Consider the following 12,452-nt stretch of genomic DNA (forward strand, 5'->3'; position numbering starts at 1 on the left):
TCCCACAGCACCACTGTTGATGCCATCTATGATGTCATGAGGGTGGTGGCCATCAGCATTACAGCCCACAGACTGGGTAGTCCCCAGGATCTCTTCAATGGTTCCAGAGAGTTCTCTGGCTAAAGGTCAGTGCTGCATGTGTTGAGCAATGTTGACGATCTCACCAAAAGTGATATTCCCACTGTGTTTAGTGTTTTTCTGTTTCTTTCTGTCTCTGGTTGGTTCCTCGATGGCTTTGATGATCACAGCAGAGGCAGAAGGCACCACTCAATCTGGGCCTGTCCCTTCTGAATGGTCAGTTTCACTGTAATCCTCAGGCCCTTCCAGTCACCTTTTGCTTTGGCAATGTCATTATCAATTTTTTGGAGACAGACCCGGGGGCCGATCTTGGCAGCCAGCACAAGAGTGGCACTGACTTCACCCCCAGTGCACCTCAAGTGTATGACTTTGATCTCGTTGGGGTTGGACTTTGGCAGCACGGGGGAGGCAGCTGGTGTCGGATGACCCCGGATTCAGGTTGACCAAAGGAAGCTGCACTTTGGCCTCCTCCGAGCCGAAAGCTGAAAGTGATTTTGTATTTTTAGTAGAGACGGGGTTTCGCCATGTTGGTCACGCTGGTCTCGAACTCCTGAACCTGTGATCCACCTGCCTCGACCTCTCAAAGTGCAGGGATTACAGGTGTGAGCCACCGTGCCCGGCACATTTTCCCTTTTTAAACACTGAACCTGGACTTGCCTGATGTCAATCCAGAAGATCCCAAGGGCTTTGGGGTCAGGTTTGAATTTCTTCCTGGGCCAGAGCCATGTGGGTCACAAGCAATGTTTGTGCTTTGGAGACTAATTCCCTGAGAGGCTCCTCTGGCCATGGGCCGCATTTCAACCCGGAATGGGAGGAAACTGCCCGATGCATTTATGGAGAGTCATTCACCAGCCCATTTATAAGTATTGTGAGTTGGGGTGGCTTCTAACGGGAGGAGGACTGTCCTCGGTTCGGTATTGCTTCTCAGTGGAAGGGCACCACAAGGCATGAGTCCTCTGTTGGCTCTCCGTGCCTGCCTCACACTTCATTGTACTTAAACATGTCAGAGGCTGACTTAGCTGTGATCTGAGCCCCCGGAGGGCAGTGAAGGTCTCATCCATCCTCAGGGTCTGCCTGAGAACAGACGTGACGGGGCTGAGGCTGCATGGTCCTGGTTGGTGTGCCTGTCCTGAGATGTACTGGGCCCTGGTTTTGACCATTAGCATGTTGCATCCTGCATAACCCCTTGGAAGTCTCTTGTGGAGTCTAAATGCAGTCCTTCCCTCTGTGATTTCAGCTGCAAGATACCAACCAGACCAGCCTGGAGTAATGAAGGAAGGGCCTGGATCCTGTTCCCAGTCTTGTTCTTACCTTGACCAAACTTTTCACCTGTTTCTGGGCCTCAGTCCTGCTCTCCTCTAGATTTAAATCATGAAAATCCATTTTTCCCTTTATTTAATTTTAAATTTATTTCTGTAGAGATGAAGTCTTGCTCTATCACCCAGGATGGAGTGCAGTAGCTTACTGCAGCCTTGAACTCCTGGGCTCAAGTGATCCTCCTGCCTCAGCCTCCCAAAGTGCTGGGATTACAGGTGTGAGCCACCGTGCCTGGCTCCATTTCCCTTATTTTCTTCCCTACTTAGTCCCTCTCAGCCAAAGAGTAGCTGCAAAATAGAATAGTAACTATCAGAGAGTTGTTTGAGAAAGTTATTGCTGCATGTAAAGTGCTTAAAGCATAGGCAGTTATATATGCCTCACTATTATTTCCCTTACTGGAATTCTTTGGAAGAGTTTTGAGCCCCTTTAAAGAAAGCTCTACAAAGTCTAAGGCCAGCTGAGCTCCCTCTGCCCCACCTGGAGTGAGAGTGACAGTAGGGCAGGAGGCATAAGTAGGGAAGCCTAGGGGTTAGAGCAAGGGCTCCTTAGCCAGGGGGCACCTCCCTGGTAATGACCCCCAGCAGCACTTGCCCATCACTACTCCCACTTTAATCACATTCCCCATCGGTGACCCCTGACTCACCAGCACACATATGTCTACCCATGTACCCACACCGTACTCATATTCACATGTACCCTTTCCTTCTTTCTTTCCTTTCTTCTTTCTTTTCCTTCCTTTTTCTTTCTTTTTCTCTTTCTTTCTCTTTCTTTCTTTCTCCTCTCTCTCTCTTTTCCTTCCTTTTTCTTTCTTTTTCTCTTTCTTTCTCTTTCTTTCTCCTCTCTCTCTTTTCCTTCCTTTTTCTTTCTTTCTTTTTCTCTTTCTTTCTCTTTCTTTCTCCTCTCTCTCTTTCTTCTCTCTCTCTCTTTCTTTCTTCTCTCTCTCTCTCTCTCTCTCTCTCTCTCTCTCTCTTGCTCTCTCTTTCTTCAGACTTTTTCTCTTGTTGCCCAGGTTAAAGTGCAATGGCATGACACCGCAACCTCCGCCTCCCAGGTTCAAGCAGTTCTCCTGCCTCAGCCCCCTTGAGTAGATGGGATTACAGGCACCTGCCACCATGTCCAGCGAATTTTTAATTTTTTTTTATTTTTAGTAGAGAGGGGTTTCTCCATGTTGGTCAGGCTGGTCTTGAACTCTCGACCTCAGGTGATCCACCCACCTTGACCTCCCAAAGTGCTGGGATTACAGGTGTGAGCCACCGTGCCTGGCTAAATCTCCACTTTTCAGCACATAGCACACACATTCACAGACATAATCACACATTTAGAAACCCTTATCATCTCTCTCACACGCACGTGTTTCCACACAGGTGCCTGGAATGTGCATGTACCTGGATGCAATCATATTGTTCCGCTCACAGCTACCTCTAGACATGGAGCAAAGCAGAATGAATGTACAGTCAACATGCGCATACACTGCATAGTTGCATGAAACCTGGACCCCCCATTTCTCTCTAGCTCCTAGTCCTGTCCCACCTCTCCCAAAGAACAATAGAGCTTTGCATTGGTAAAGGATGTTAGCAGCCACCTAATCCAAGAATTGTACTTCATTAGCAGATACACTAAGGCCCAGAGATGGGAGGTGACCTGCTAAAGGTCACACAGTGAGAGGTTCCTTTTCTTCACCATTCTGCAGCAGGGGCATCATGCATTTGATTCATTCCCGCTTTGCTCCTCTGCCCATGCCTGTGCAGGAATGGGAACCTAGAAATTGGTGAGGGTTGTGTGGCCGGAGTAGGCAGGAAAACAGGGTCAAAGCTCGAGGGAAAGTGAGAGAGTAAAATATGGCAGGTCTCTAAGGCCCAGCTGAGACGCAAGGGTGGGGAAGTTGGCAGAGGCGAGAAGTCCATCAGGACTGGAGTTGCAGTTGGCTTCTGAGCTAGGGAGGGATGGAGCTGGTGTCTGGACTCCAGACAGGGGCTGCTGCTACTGCTTGTTTTCCTTGAAACAGGGTCTTGCACTGTCACCCATGCTGCAAGGCAGTGGTGCAAACATGGCTCAGTATGCAGCCTCACCTCCTGAGCTCAAGCTGTCCTGCTTCAGCCTCCTAAGTAGCTGCGACTATAGGTGCACACCACCTTGCCAGCTAATGCTTTTATGTTTTATAGAGATGGAGTCTCACCATATTGTCCGGGCTGCTCTCTAACTCCGGGGCTCAAGCAATCTTTTCACCTCAGCCTCCTAAAGTGTTGGGATTATAGTGTGAGCCATTGCACCCAGCCTAGGGCCAGCTTCTGAGCTGTGTGATGTCACAGAGCCGTGTGATGTTACAGCATAGAGGGTGTGGATGATCAATCAGAAATTCTGGAACTTTCCAGGATTCTGTCCTGCTCAGAATTCCATTAGAGACCTTGGTTTGATTCCACCTTTTACAAGAGACTTTGTATTTTTAGTCTAGACGCTTCTGGTCTCTTAATATTCTTAATCATTTCTAGTGCCCAGAAGGGTAGAAGTGTGGGACTTCCATTTCTGCTGCATTTTCTGGGCCTTAGACTGGAAGTTTAGAGATTCACGCTGGCATAAAGATGTATGTTCAGGGTGGCAGCCACCTGGTGCTGGTGGCGTCCTACAACGGCAGGCCACCATGCGTGTGCCCCAAGACCAAGCAGGAGGTGTTCGCCCATGCACCCACTTGGGCGCTGGAACCCTCTCAGCAATGACCATCGGCCGGCTACACAGGACTTCCCCCTGGGGCGGCAGCTCCCCAGCAGGACTACCCTGACCCTGGGTCCTGAGGAATTGCTGACAGGGGGTGTCACCTTGCCCCGCTGCTTCCCCCTACCCGGCTGCCATCCCCACCCGGGGCCCAAATACTCATCCTTCCTGCCTGACCAGATGCAGCTGCAAGTCCCACCACTTCATTACCAAAAGCTTGTGCCTCCTGGTTCCTGCATGCTGGAGGAGACCAAGCTGAAGAAGGCAAGACAATCGTGGCCCCAGAAAAGGACAGCCACCCACACTTGTGATTATGCGGGCTGCAGCAAAACCTACACAAAGAGTTCCCATCTCCAGGCACACCTGCGAACCCACACAGGTGAGAATCTTTATCACTGTGACTGGGAAGGCTGTGGGTGGAAATTTGCCCGCTTAGATGAACTGACCAGGCACTACCGTATAAACATACCGGGCACCGCCCATTTCAGTGCCAGAAATGCCACTGAGCATTTTCCAGGTGACACCACCTCACCTTACACAGGAAAAGGCATTTTAAAATCCCAGACAGTGGATAGGACCCACACTGCTGGAAGAGAATTCAGTATTTTTTACCTTTCACATTGTCTTCCCGATGAGAGGAGGAGCTCAGCCAGAAAGCACCACAGTCATGATCAAGTTCCCAAATGAGTCAACTTGTGAGTGGATAATCAGGAAAAATGAGGAATCCAACAGACAAAAAGCAAAGAACAGCTGGGATCTGTGATCGGATCTTCTTTCATTCCAATTCTAAATCCGACTTGAATATTCCTGAACTTACAAAATGCCAAGGCGGTGACTGGAAGTTGTGGATCTCAGGGTATAAATTATATCCATGAGTTGGGGGAGGGAAGACCAGAATTCCCTTGAATTGTGTATTGATGCAATATAAGCATAAAAGATTGCCTTGTATTCTCTCTACTTTCTAAAAGCCATTTTTATGATGTTAGAAGAGGAAGAAATTCAGGTACAGAAACATGTTTAAATAGCCTAAATGATGGTTCTTGGTGAGTCTTGGTTCTAAAGGTACCAAATGAGAAAGCCAAAGTTTTCAAACTGCTGCAAACTTTGACCAGGAGCATCTATATTTGTCTTCTGATCTACATTCGTGACCTAAGCCAGATAATACACCTGGTTTACTTCTTTACCATTTTTATGCAGACAGTCTGTTATGCACTGTGGTTTCAGATGTGCAATAATTTGTACAATGGTTTATTCCCAAGTATGCCTTAAGCAGAACAAATGTTTTCTCTATATAGTTCCTTGCCTTAATAAATATGTAATATAAATTTAAGCAAACATCTATTTTGTATACTTGGAAACTGCAAAGTAAAATGAACGTTTTGTGGAGTTTGTATTCTGCACACTCAAGGTGAAAATTAAGTTTTAAATAAACCTGTAACATTGAAAAAAAGATGTATGTTCAGGGAGTCACCCTGGCCCATTGTGGGGCGGAGCTGTCATTTTCCCCATCCCTACCTCATCAGTGTTTGGTGAACACTTCCATGCATGAAGGCACTGAGCAGCCCTGGTAAACATGGAGATTTCTCTCCGTACTTGCGATCTCTGATCACGGTTACAAGTATAATAAGAGGCTGGCCATAAGAGGCCCTGATCCCTGGAGGGACTTCTACTTTATATCCTGCAAAAGAATAATACTAATGATAAAAAAAAATAGAATGATTGTTGTGTGGCATGAACCATCTAAGCCTTTTATGTATATGAAATCCTTTAATCCTCTTGTCAGCTTATGAGGTGGTTGCCCTTCCTGTCATCCTCATTTTAGAGGTGTGGAAACAGGCACAGAGAGGGTAAGTACACTGCCCAACCCCACTCAGCTAGGAAGGACCAGGGCCCAGCTTGGGGCCCAGGCAGTCTGGCTGGAGTCCGTGTTCCCCGCTCTATGCCCCATCATATTGCTATGTGCTGTTTTCTGTCTTCAAGGAAATGTATCAACTATGGCAGGTCTCCAAAACTCCAGAGTGACTCCATGAAAAACAAAAGAAAGCCACATCGAAGGCTTTTTGAAACTTTAAATAATATTCATATATTCACCCCTTAAAGAATTCCAATAAATTACTCAGGCATGAGTCTTCCCTACCAAAGCACTGGATGATGTTGCCTCAGCGCTGAGTTATTGGCGCATCTGATCTTCATGATCCATCAGTTTACAGAAATGCATGAGGTGTTTTCTGGGAGGTAGCTGTGGTTTAGTGAAATGAGCACTAGCAACACACACGGGGCTTAAACCCCAGCTGAACCACCCAGCTAAGCAGGGACCCTGCCCCAATGACTGAGTGCTTCTGAGTTCTGGCTTCTTCATCTACAAGGTGCATCATTAGGGTTTTGTGGATAAAGTTACATCACGTAGGGGCCTAGCACAACTCTTGGCTAAATCTGAGCCTTCTGTCAGATGAGGGATAGAGAACTGTACTGAAGACCCTTGGGCCTCTTGCTGCTCCCTGTGACTCTGGGGACCCTCTCTAACCCTGACCCCTGAGGAGGGTAACAGAGATGCGGACAAGACCCAGGTTGGCTACATTAATTTATTGAAACGCAGATCAAGACAGAGATAAACAGGGCAGAGGAGGAAGAGGCAGGAAGGCAGTGGCCATGGGGGAGGTTCTGGTCCTAGCTCTTCCTGCTCCTCTTGTAGGTGCCAGGGGACTTCTTTCTAGGGTAGCCTTTCCCGGCATGGGGTGGCAGAGCCCAGAAGTGGGGGAATCACACAGAGCAATGAGAGGCCAGGAGTGGGAGGGGTCTTTCAAAGTGCCGGAGCGATAGCTGAGCACTTAGTCCAGGCGCCTGGGCTGGACGGACCGAGCAAGGCAGGGCAGGAAAGATGCCTGGGGTCTGGGGCTTGAGTTGGGGTGCCTAACATTTCCGGCAGGACCCCACACCCAAGGAGCTGATACCACAGGAGCCCACGCCACAGGAACCCCCTCTGCAGGTGGTGGTCAACTGGCCGCAGGGCGCACAAAGGCCGGTGCTCACCGCCACGTTCCCATTGCACGGAGCGCTGCAGACGCTGCCAGTCACGGGCCGGGAGCCTGTCACACAGAGGTCCCCGCACACGACCCCGCCCCGGGAACTGCTGACACCTGTGAACCCCGAAGGCTGAGTCAAAATTCTGAAGGGCAAGCCATCCTGCCTGGCTGACCACCGCCCCTGCCCAAGCCCCGAGCTCTGGGTATTGAAAGTCAGAAGCATCTTTAGTGGACAATTCCAGGTCCATCTCATCCACGAACTGGGGTCCTTCAGGCTGTCTGACTCCAGATCTCTCCTGTTGTGATGCCAGCCCACTCTTATATTCAATCTCAGTAACATGCCTCTTTCCAAACTCTGCCCTCATCACAGGGAGGTACTACATCTGTCCACACTGGGCCCCAAATACTCACAGACATTCACAGTCCCAGTGCCTTCACATAGCCTGAGGGCAAAAGAGAAAAAGGCAATGTTAGTAACAGCTCCAGAGAGTCTGAAAAAGCTCCCCAGGTCATAGAGTAGGCTCCACAGTCAGGCAATTAAGAACAGAGAGTCTGAGGGAACACCTTGACCCAGACAAACCCACACACCAGCCCTCCCCACACCGGAAGTTATGAATGATTTTCTTCTTCCTAGAGCCCTGGCCATTACTCAGCCAAGGCCAAGGGTAGGCTTGTGCCAAGGGTCAGGAAGGGTGGCTCTCAGCCAGGCTTGGTTGGACCCACCTCTGCTCCTCGCCCTCCAGCAGGCGTCTGTAGGTGGCGATCTCGATGTCCAGGCCCAGCTTGGAGTTCATGACCTCCTGGTACTCCCTGATCAGGCAGGCCATGTCCTGCTTGGCCTTCTGCAGGGCAGCCTCCAGCTCGGCCAGCTTGCAGCGGGCGTCACTGAGAGCCGCCTCACCCTGCTGCTCAGACTGGGCCACCGCAGCCTCCAGCTTGGAGTTCTGAAGAGAACAGAGAGAAGAAGGTAGATTAGAGTCTCTGGGTCTCTCTGATGCTTACCTGGATGAGACCACACTCCCTACCAGGAAGGGCATGCATAGGCTGTGCAACAAAGGTTAGGCACTCAGTCTCTCGGGCCTTGGGCACAGATGCCCCATACCTGGCACTTGGCATTCTCCACCTCGGCCGTCAGCCTCTGGATCATGCGGTTCAGCTCGTTGATCTCCTCCTTGGTGCGGCGCAGGGTCTCCCCGTGCCTGATCACCGTGGCCTTCATCTCCTCGCACTGGGGAAGGAGAGATGCTCATGAGCCTCAGGGCGGGACGTCCCATCCATTCAGGACACCACGGATGGTTGTGCAGGTTATGCAGTGCTCAGCCTGTGCAACCACACGTGGCAGTCCTGCCCTGCCACCCCAGCCTCAGAGAGGCAGCCCTTCTCATCCCTAAGGACCAGCATCCCCAGAAAAGGCAGCTTATTTAATAGACACCTCACATCCCTCCCACTACCATGACTAGCAGGCAGGTATGCTGCCCCACTCACCTTGCTGCGGTACCAGGACTCGGCTTCAGCCCGGCTGCGGGTGACAATGTCGTCGTACTGAGCCTTGATCTCAGCGACAATGCAGTCCATGTTCAGGTCCCGGCTGTTGTCCAGCTTGACGACCACGGAGGTGTCTGAGATGTGGGACTGGAGAACGCGGATCTCCTGCAGGAGGTGAGGGCAGCGACATTAGTTGAGAACACAGCCCCACCTACCATGTCCTGGACTCCACCTTTTCAGGCCTTCTCTGGTCCCCAGCCCGCCCACTCACACAGCCTCAGGGACCACAGCCCCTACCCACATCCTATCCAACAGCCCACCCCCAACTCTCCTCTCTGCTGGCTACCAGGCCTCTGCCTGGCCCCTGAGCCCGCACCTCCTCGTACAGCCGCCTCAGGAAGTCGATCTCCTGGACCAGGGCCTCCACGTTGGCCTCCAGGTCTGACTTGCGGAGGTAGGCGCAGTCCACATCCTGCAAAGGTGGGGAGTGTTGGAGCGCAAGGACCCTGATGATCCAGTCCCCAGACTACTCTTTCATCCCACCCAATCCATGCAGCCGGGGAAAAGCAGTCCCCCGCGTCCCATTCCCATGCCCTCTCGCTCCCTTCTGGCCCTTCCCAGAATGATCCAGCATCCTCTTCCCCTCTAAGGACAAACCCTGTGGCCTTGGGCATGGCTCAGCAGCCTTTCACCCCTGCCTGCCCTGCCATCTCTCCTTTCTCCCCTCTCCTGGTCCAGGAAGCCTGCTCAGACAGACTCCCCAGCTCTCACACCCTGACCCTTTCCTGTCCCCCAGCAGTGCTCCAAGAGCCCAATGGCTGCTCCTGCTTCTGCTCCCTCCTCCGCTAGACCCTGGGATTGTGTCCCTGCCTCAAGGTCAGACTCCTCACAATGCTAGACACACTGCACTGTCCCTCAGCAGAGACAGAATCTACTAAGGCTCCAGGGGACTCAACCACAGACCACAACCTCTGGAACAGAGCAAGACACCCAGAGGTCAATGCAGCCATCCCCCGGCCCAGGGCAGATGCTGGTGGATATTCCAAGGTCATTGTCCTCTGTCAAGGCCCTGGACAGTCCCAGCCTGCTGGGAAAAGTCATTGCACCCCACACTGAGATTGAGACCCCCTGTGTCTCCCCAGGAAGAGCCTGTCATTCTGAGATCCCACGGGTCTGTGCTTCTCAATCCTGTGTCACTTGCCTTCTTCAGAGTCACAAACTCATTCTCAGCTGTTGCTCTCAGAGAAACCTCCTCCTCATACCTGAGACAGAGCAGAGGGCAGAGAGGGGAAGTCAGAGCAGGGCAGGTCTCTGCAGAGCCCCAACCCCGGTCATAGCCATGGGGGCAGTACTAGGAACATGGCCACACAGTGGGCCCTAGCAGTTCAGCTGAGTCCTTTCTGGTTGGATGTGGGATGTGTCTTGGAGTCCCTCTCCGCTTTGAATTGGGGATGGAGAGGGCTTATCTGGGACTTCCCAGTCTTATTCCCAAAGGGGCTATGAGTTCTCCCAGGGGGCAAATAGAACTCAGCCCTCAGCCCCATCCTGGGAGTAGGCAGCATGGCCTCCCAGGGCCTGTAGCCCCAGCACCCCCTCACTGGTGCCAATCCTAGCTCAGGTGTGGGGGCCTCCCGGACCTGCAGACATACCCAGAGCCCCAGACCTGTCACTGTTGAGTGACCCTGGGCTCACATCTGACAGGTGCTACAACTGTAGGGGCTGAGGGGCAGGAGAGGAGGCCTGGACCCCACAGAGGCTTCCTCCCCATTGAGCACAGGGGAGAGCTGCTGGGTGATGTGGCTCAGGGAACAGAGGGCCGAAGTGAGATAGAGACAGGTCGTGGGAGTCGTAGCCCTCCTCTTACACAGGTGTCTGGGCAAAGATTCCACAAAGGAAAAGACCCAGATCCCACCACCCTCAGTCAACCTAGTGGTCATGGCCACTCACCCCACCTGGGAGTTCTTCCTATTGTCTAATCCAGTGTATTTAACCTAAACCCATTCCTGTGCCCAGCGTCCCTGCTGCCCACACTCACTTCTTCTTGTAGCCCTCCAGCACCTCCTGCACGTGGTTGAGCTCTGAGGACAGCCTCCCACTGTCGGCCTCCACACACTCAGCCTCCCGCCGCAGAGTCTCGATGTAGCCCTCAAACAGGGGCTCCAGGTTGCTCTGGCAGCACTCGCGGTTCTGGAAGAACTGCAGCTTGGTCTCCAGCAGCTTGTTCTGCTGCTCCAGGAAGCGCACCTGCCATTCAGGGTGGGAAGGAGGGGCAGATGGTTTCTGGTGTCCCAAAGCCAGCTCTGGGGGCCTGGAGGAAGGGTGATGCTTTAATGGGAATTCCCAAGTCTGGAGCTTATCTGAGACTGAGTAGAGGTGGGCAGTGGGAGACAGACAGTTTCTGGATTTCCTGGCCATGATTTGTGTCTAGATTTTCCACTCAGGAATGGAGCAAGGGCTGGGGGCAGGGGGGGTGTCAATGCCTGCTCTCAGGGGAGTTGAGTGACTCCAAGCAGATGAACACAAGTGGAGGCTCAGCCCCTCACTCTGAAGCCAGGTGAGGCAGCAACCCTCACAGGCAGAGTGCCCAGGTTCAGATCACAGATGGCACTTCTGGAGATGGTGCCAGGAAGAGGGTGTCACAGGCCATCTGGAGGGGAGCTCAGCTGTCCCAGCCCTTCCCCTATGTCATCTGGAAGTCAGTGCACCCTACTCTCTCACCCCGGGGCTCCCCAGACCCCTCTGAGTTCAGCTGCAGCGGTCACATGGCCCCCACCCCCAACTCCCTGATGTCTAGCTTCTGCCCCAGAGCAGCCCGGCCACACTTTTCCTCCTCAAGCTCCTCCTATCTGAGTCTGGGTCTTGAGTGCGTGTGTGTGTGTGTGTGTGTGTGTGTGTGTGTCTGTGTGTCTGTGTGTCTGTGTGTCTGTGTGCCTCTCCCATCAGACTGGGATCTGAGGCAGTCAGAGGTCTTTCTGCCTCTGACTCCATCCTCAGTACCCTGCCCTGGCTGTGTAGGTGGTGGTGGTTCAGGAAGGGTGTGATCCAGGACACCCACCTTGTCGATGAAGGCCGCGAACCTGCTGTTGAGGCACTTGATCTGCTCCTTCTCCTCCTGCTTCACGCACTGCGCGTTGGGGTCGATCTCCAGGTTGAGGGGCGTGAGGAGGCTCTCGTTGACCGACACGGTGGTGATGCAGGGGGGGCTGGGTCCGCACACGCCCCCGGAGCGGTAGCCGAAGCTGCGTCCGCAGGAGCCGGCGCGGAAGCCCCCGCACACGCTGTGGCTGCCGAAGCCCCCGGCGAGGCCGCGGTAGCAGGAGATGCCGCGGTAGGGGGCGGCGGTGATGCAGCAGCGGCCGGGCCGGGGCCCGCAGGCCGAGATGCAGCTGAAGGCGCGGCCGCCAAATCCTGATCCGCAGGTCATGGTGCTCCTGGCCGTCTGGGTTGCAGAGGAGAGGATAGGGGACTTGGAGTCCTGGTGGAAACTCCGATGTGCTCCTCAGGGCACCGCAGCTCTATTTATGCGCAGATTCTGAAGGGGCTTGGCTTGAAGACGGTGTTGGGGCAATTTTCGCTTTATGGGCGTGGGTGGTTAGCCGGGCCCAACGCCTGTCCAGAAAGTGCTTTAATGGTGGAGTGGCTTGCACCCTCTTTTTTGTAAAGGATGTCAGCCTTGGGCTCTAGCGGGAGTCAGCATGTTTCATCTTCAAAGTATCTTGCCAGCAGGGCATTCCTTCATCTGCAGGCGTTGGGGAGGGCAGGGGTGAGGAGGAGAAGGAGGAGTAGCTCTTGGCACGCGGAGGAGAAGAGGGGCCAGGTTCTGGAGAAACTGGGAGGAGG

The 12,452-nt window shown here is 52.9% G+C and overlaps 1 protein-coding gene and 1 pseudogene across 1 annotated transcript; one reads left to right on the plus strand and one right to left on the minus strand.

The window, feature by feature from the left end:
- The first annotated feature begins 3,483 nt into the window (after positions 1 to 3,483).
- On the plus strand, positions 3,484 to 5,367 carry LOC104653077 (Krueppel-like factor 4 pseudogene; annotated as a pseudogene).
- A 1,305-nt stretch (positions 5,368 to 6,672) lies between these two features.
- KRT81 (keratin 81) lies at positions 6,673 to 12,103 on the minus strand. The gene is made up of 9 exons (XM_003939183.3): positions 11,668 to 12,103; positions 10,648 to 10,856; positions 9,814 to 9,874; positions 8,989 to 9,084; positions 8,613 to 8,777; positions 8,230 to 8,355; positions 7,851 to 8,071; positions 7,539 to 7,570; positions 6,673 to 7,241 (listed from the first exon to the last, which is right to left on the minus strand). The coding sequence occupies exons 1-9, from the start codon at positions 12,034 to 12,036 to the stop codon at positions 7,015 to 7,017; spliced, it is 1,506 nt and encodes a 501-aa protein (XP_003939232.2). The 5' UTR covers positions 12,037 to 12,103; the 3' UTR covers positions 6,673 to 7,014.
- Between the last annotated feature and the right edge of the window lie 349 nt (positions 12,104 to 12,452).

The sequence above is a fragment of the Saimiri boliviensis genome, chromosome 7 (assembly GCF_048565385.1).
Source record: "Saimiri boliviensis isolate mSaiBol1 chromosome 7, mSaiBol1.pri, whole genome shotgun sequence".
Classification (NCBI taxonomy): domain Eukaryota; kingdom Metazoa; phylum Chordata; class Mammalia; order Primates; family Cebidae; genus Saimiri; species Saimiri boliviensis.

What these genes read in the sequence shown, in the direction of transcription:
- KRT81 (XM_003939183.3), bottom strand. Translation starts at nt 12,036, where the DNA reads ATGACCTGCGGATCAGGATTTGGCGGCCGCGCCTTCAGCTGCATCTCG. An exon ending in AGTCCTGGTACCGCAGCAAG is followed by an intron (nt 8,356 to 8,612) that starts GTGAGTGGGGCA and finishes CTCCTTCCCCAG; the next exon opens with TGCGAGGAGATGAAGGCCAC. An exon ending in CACTGGGACTGTGAATGTCT is followed by an intron (nt 7,242 to 7,538) that starts GTGAGTATTTGG and finishes CGGGGTTCACAG; the next exon opens with GTGTCAGCAGTTCCCGGGGC.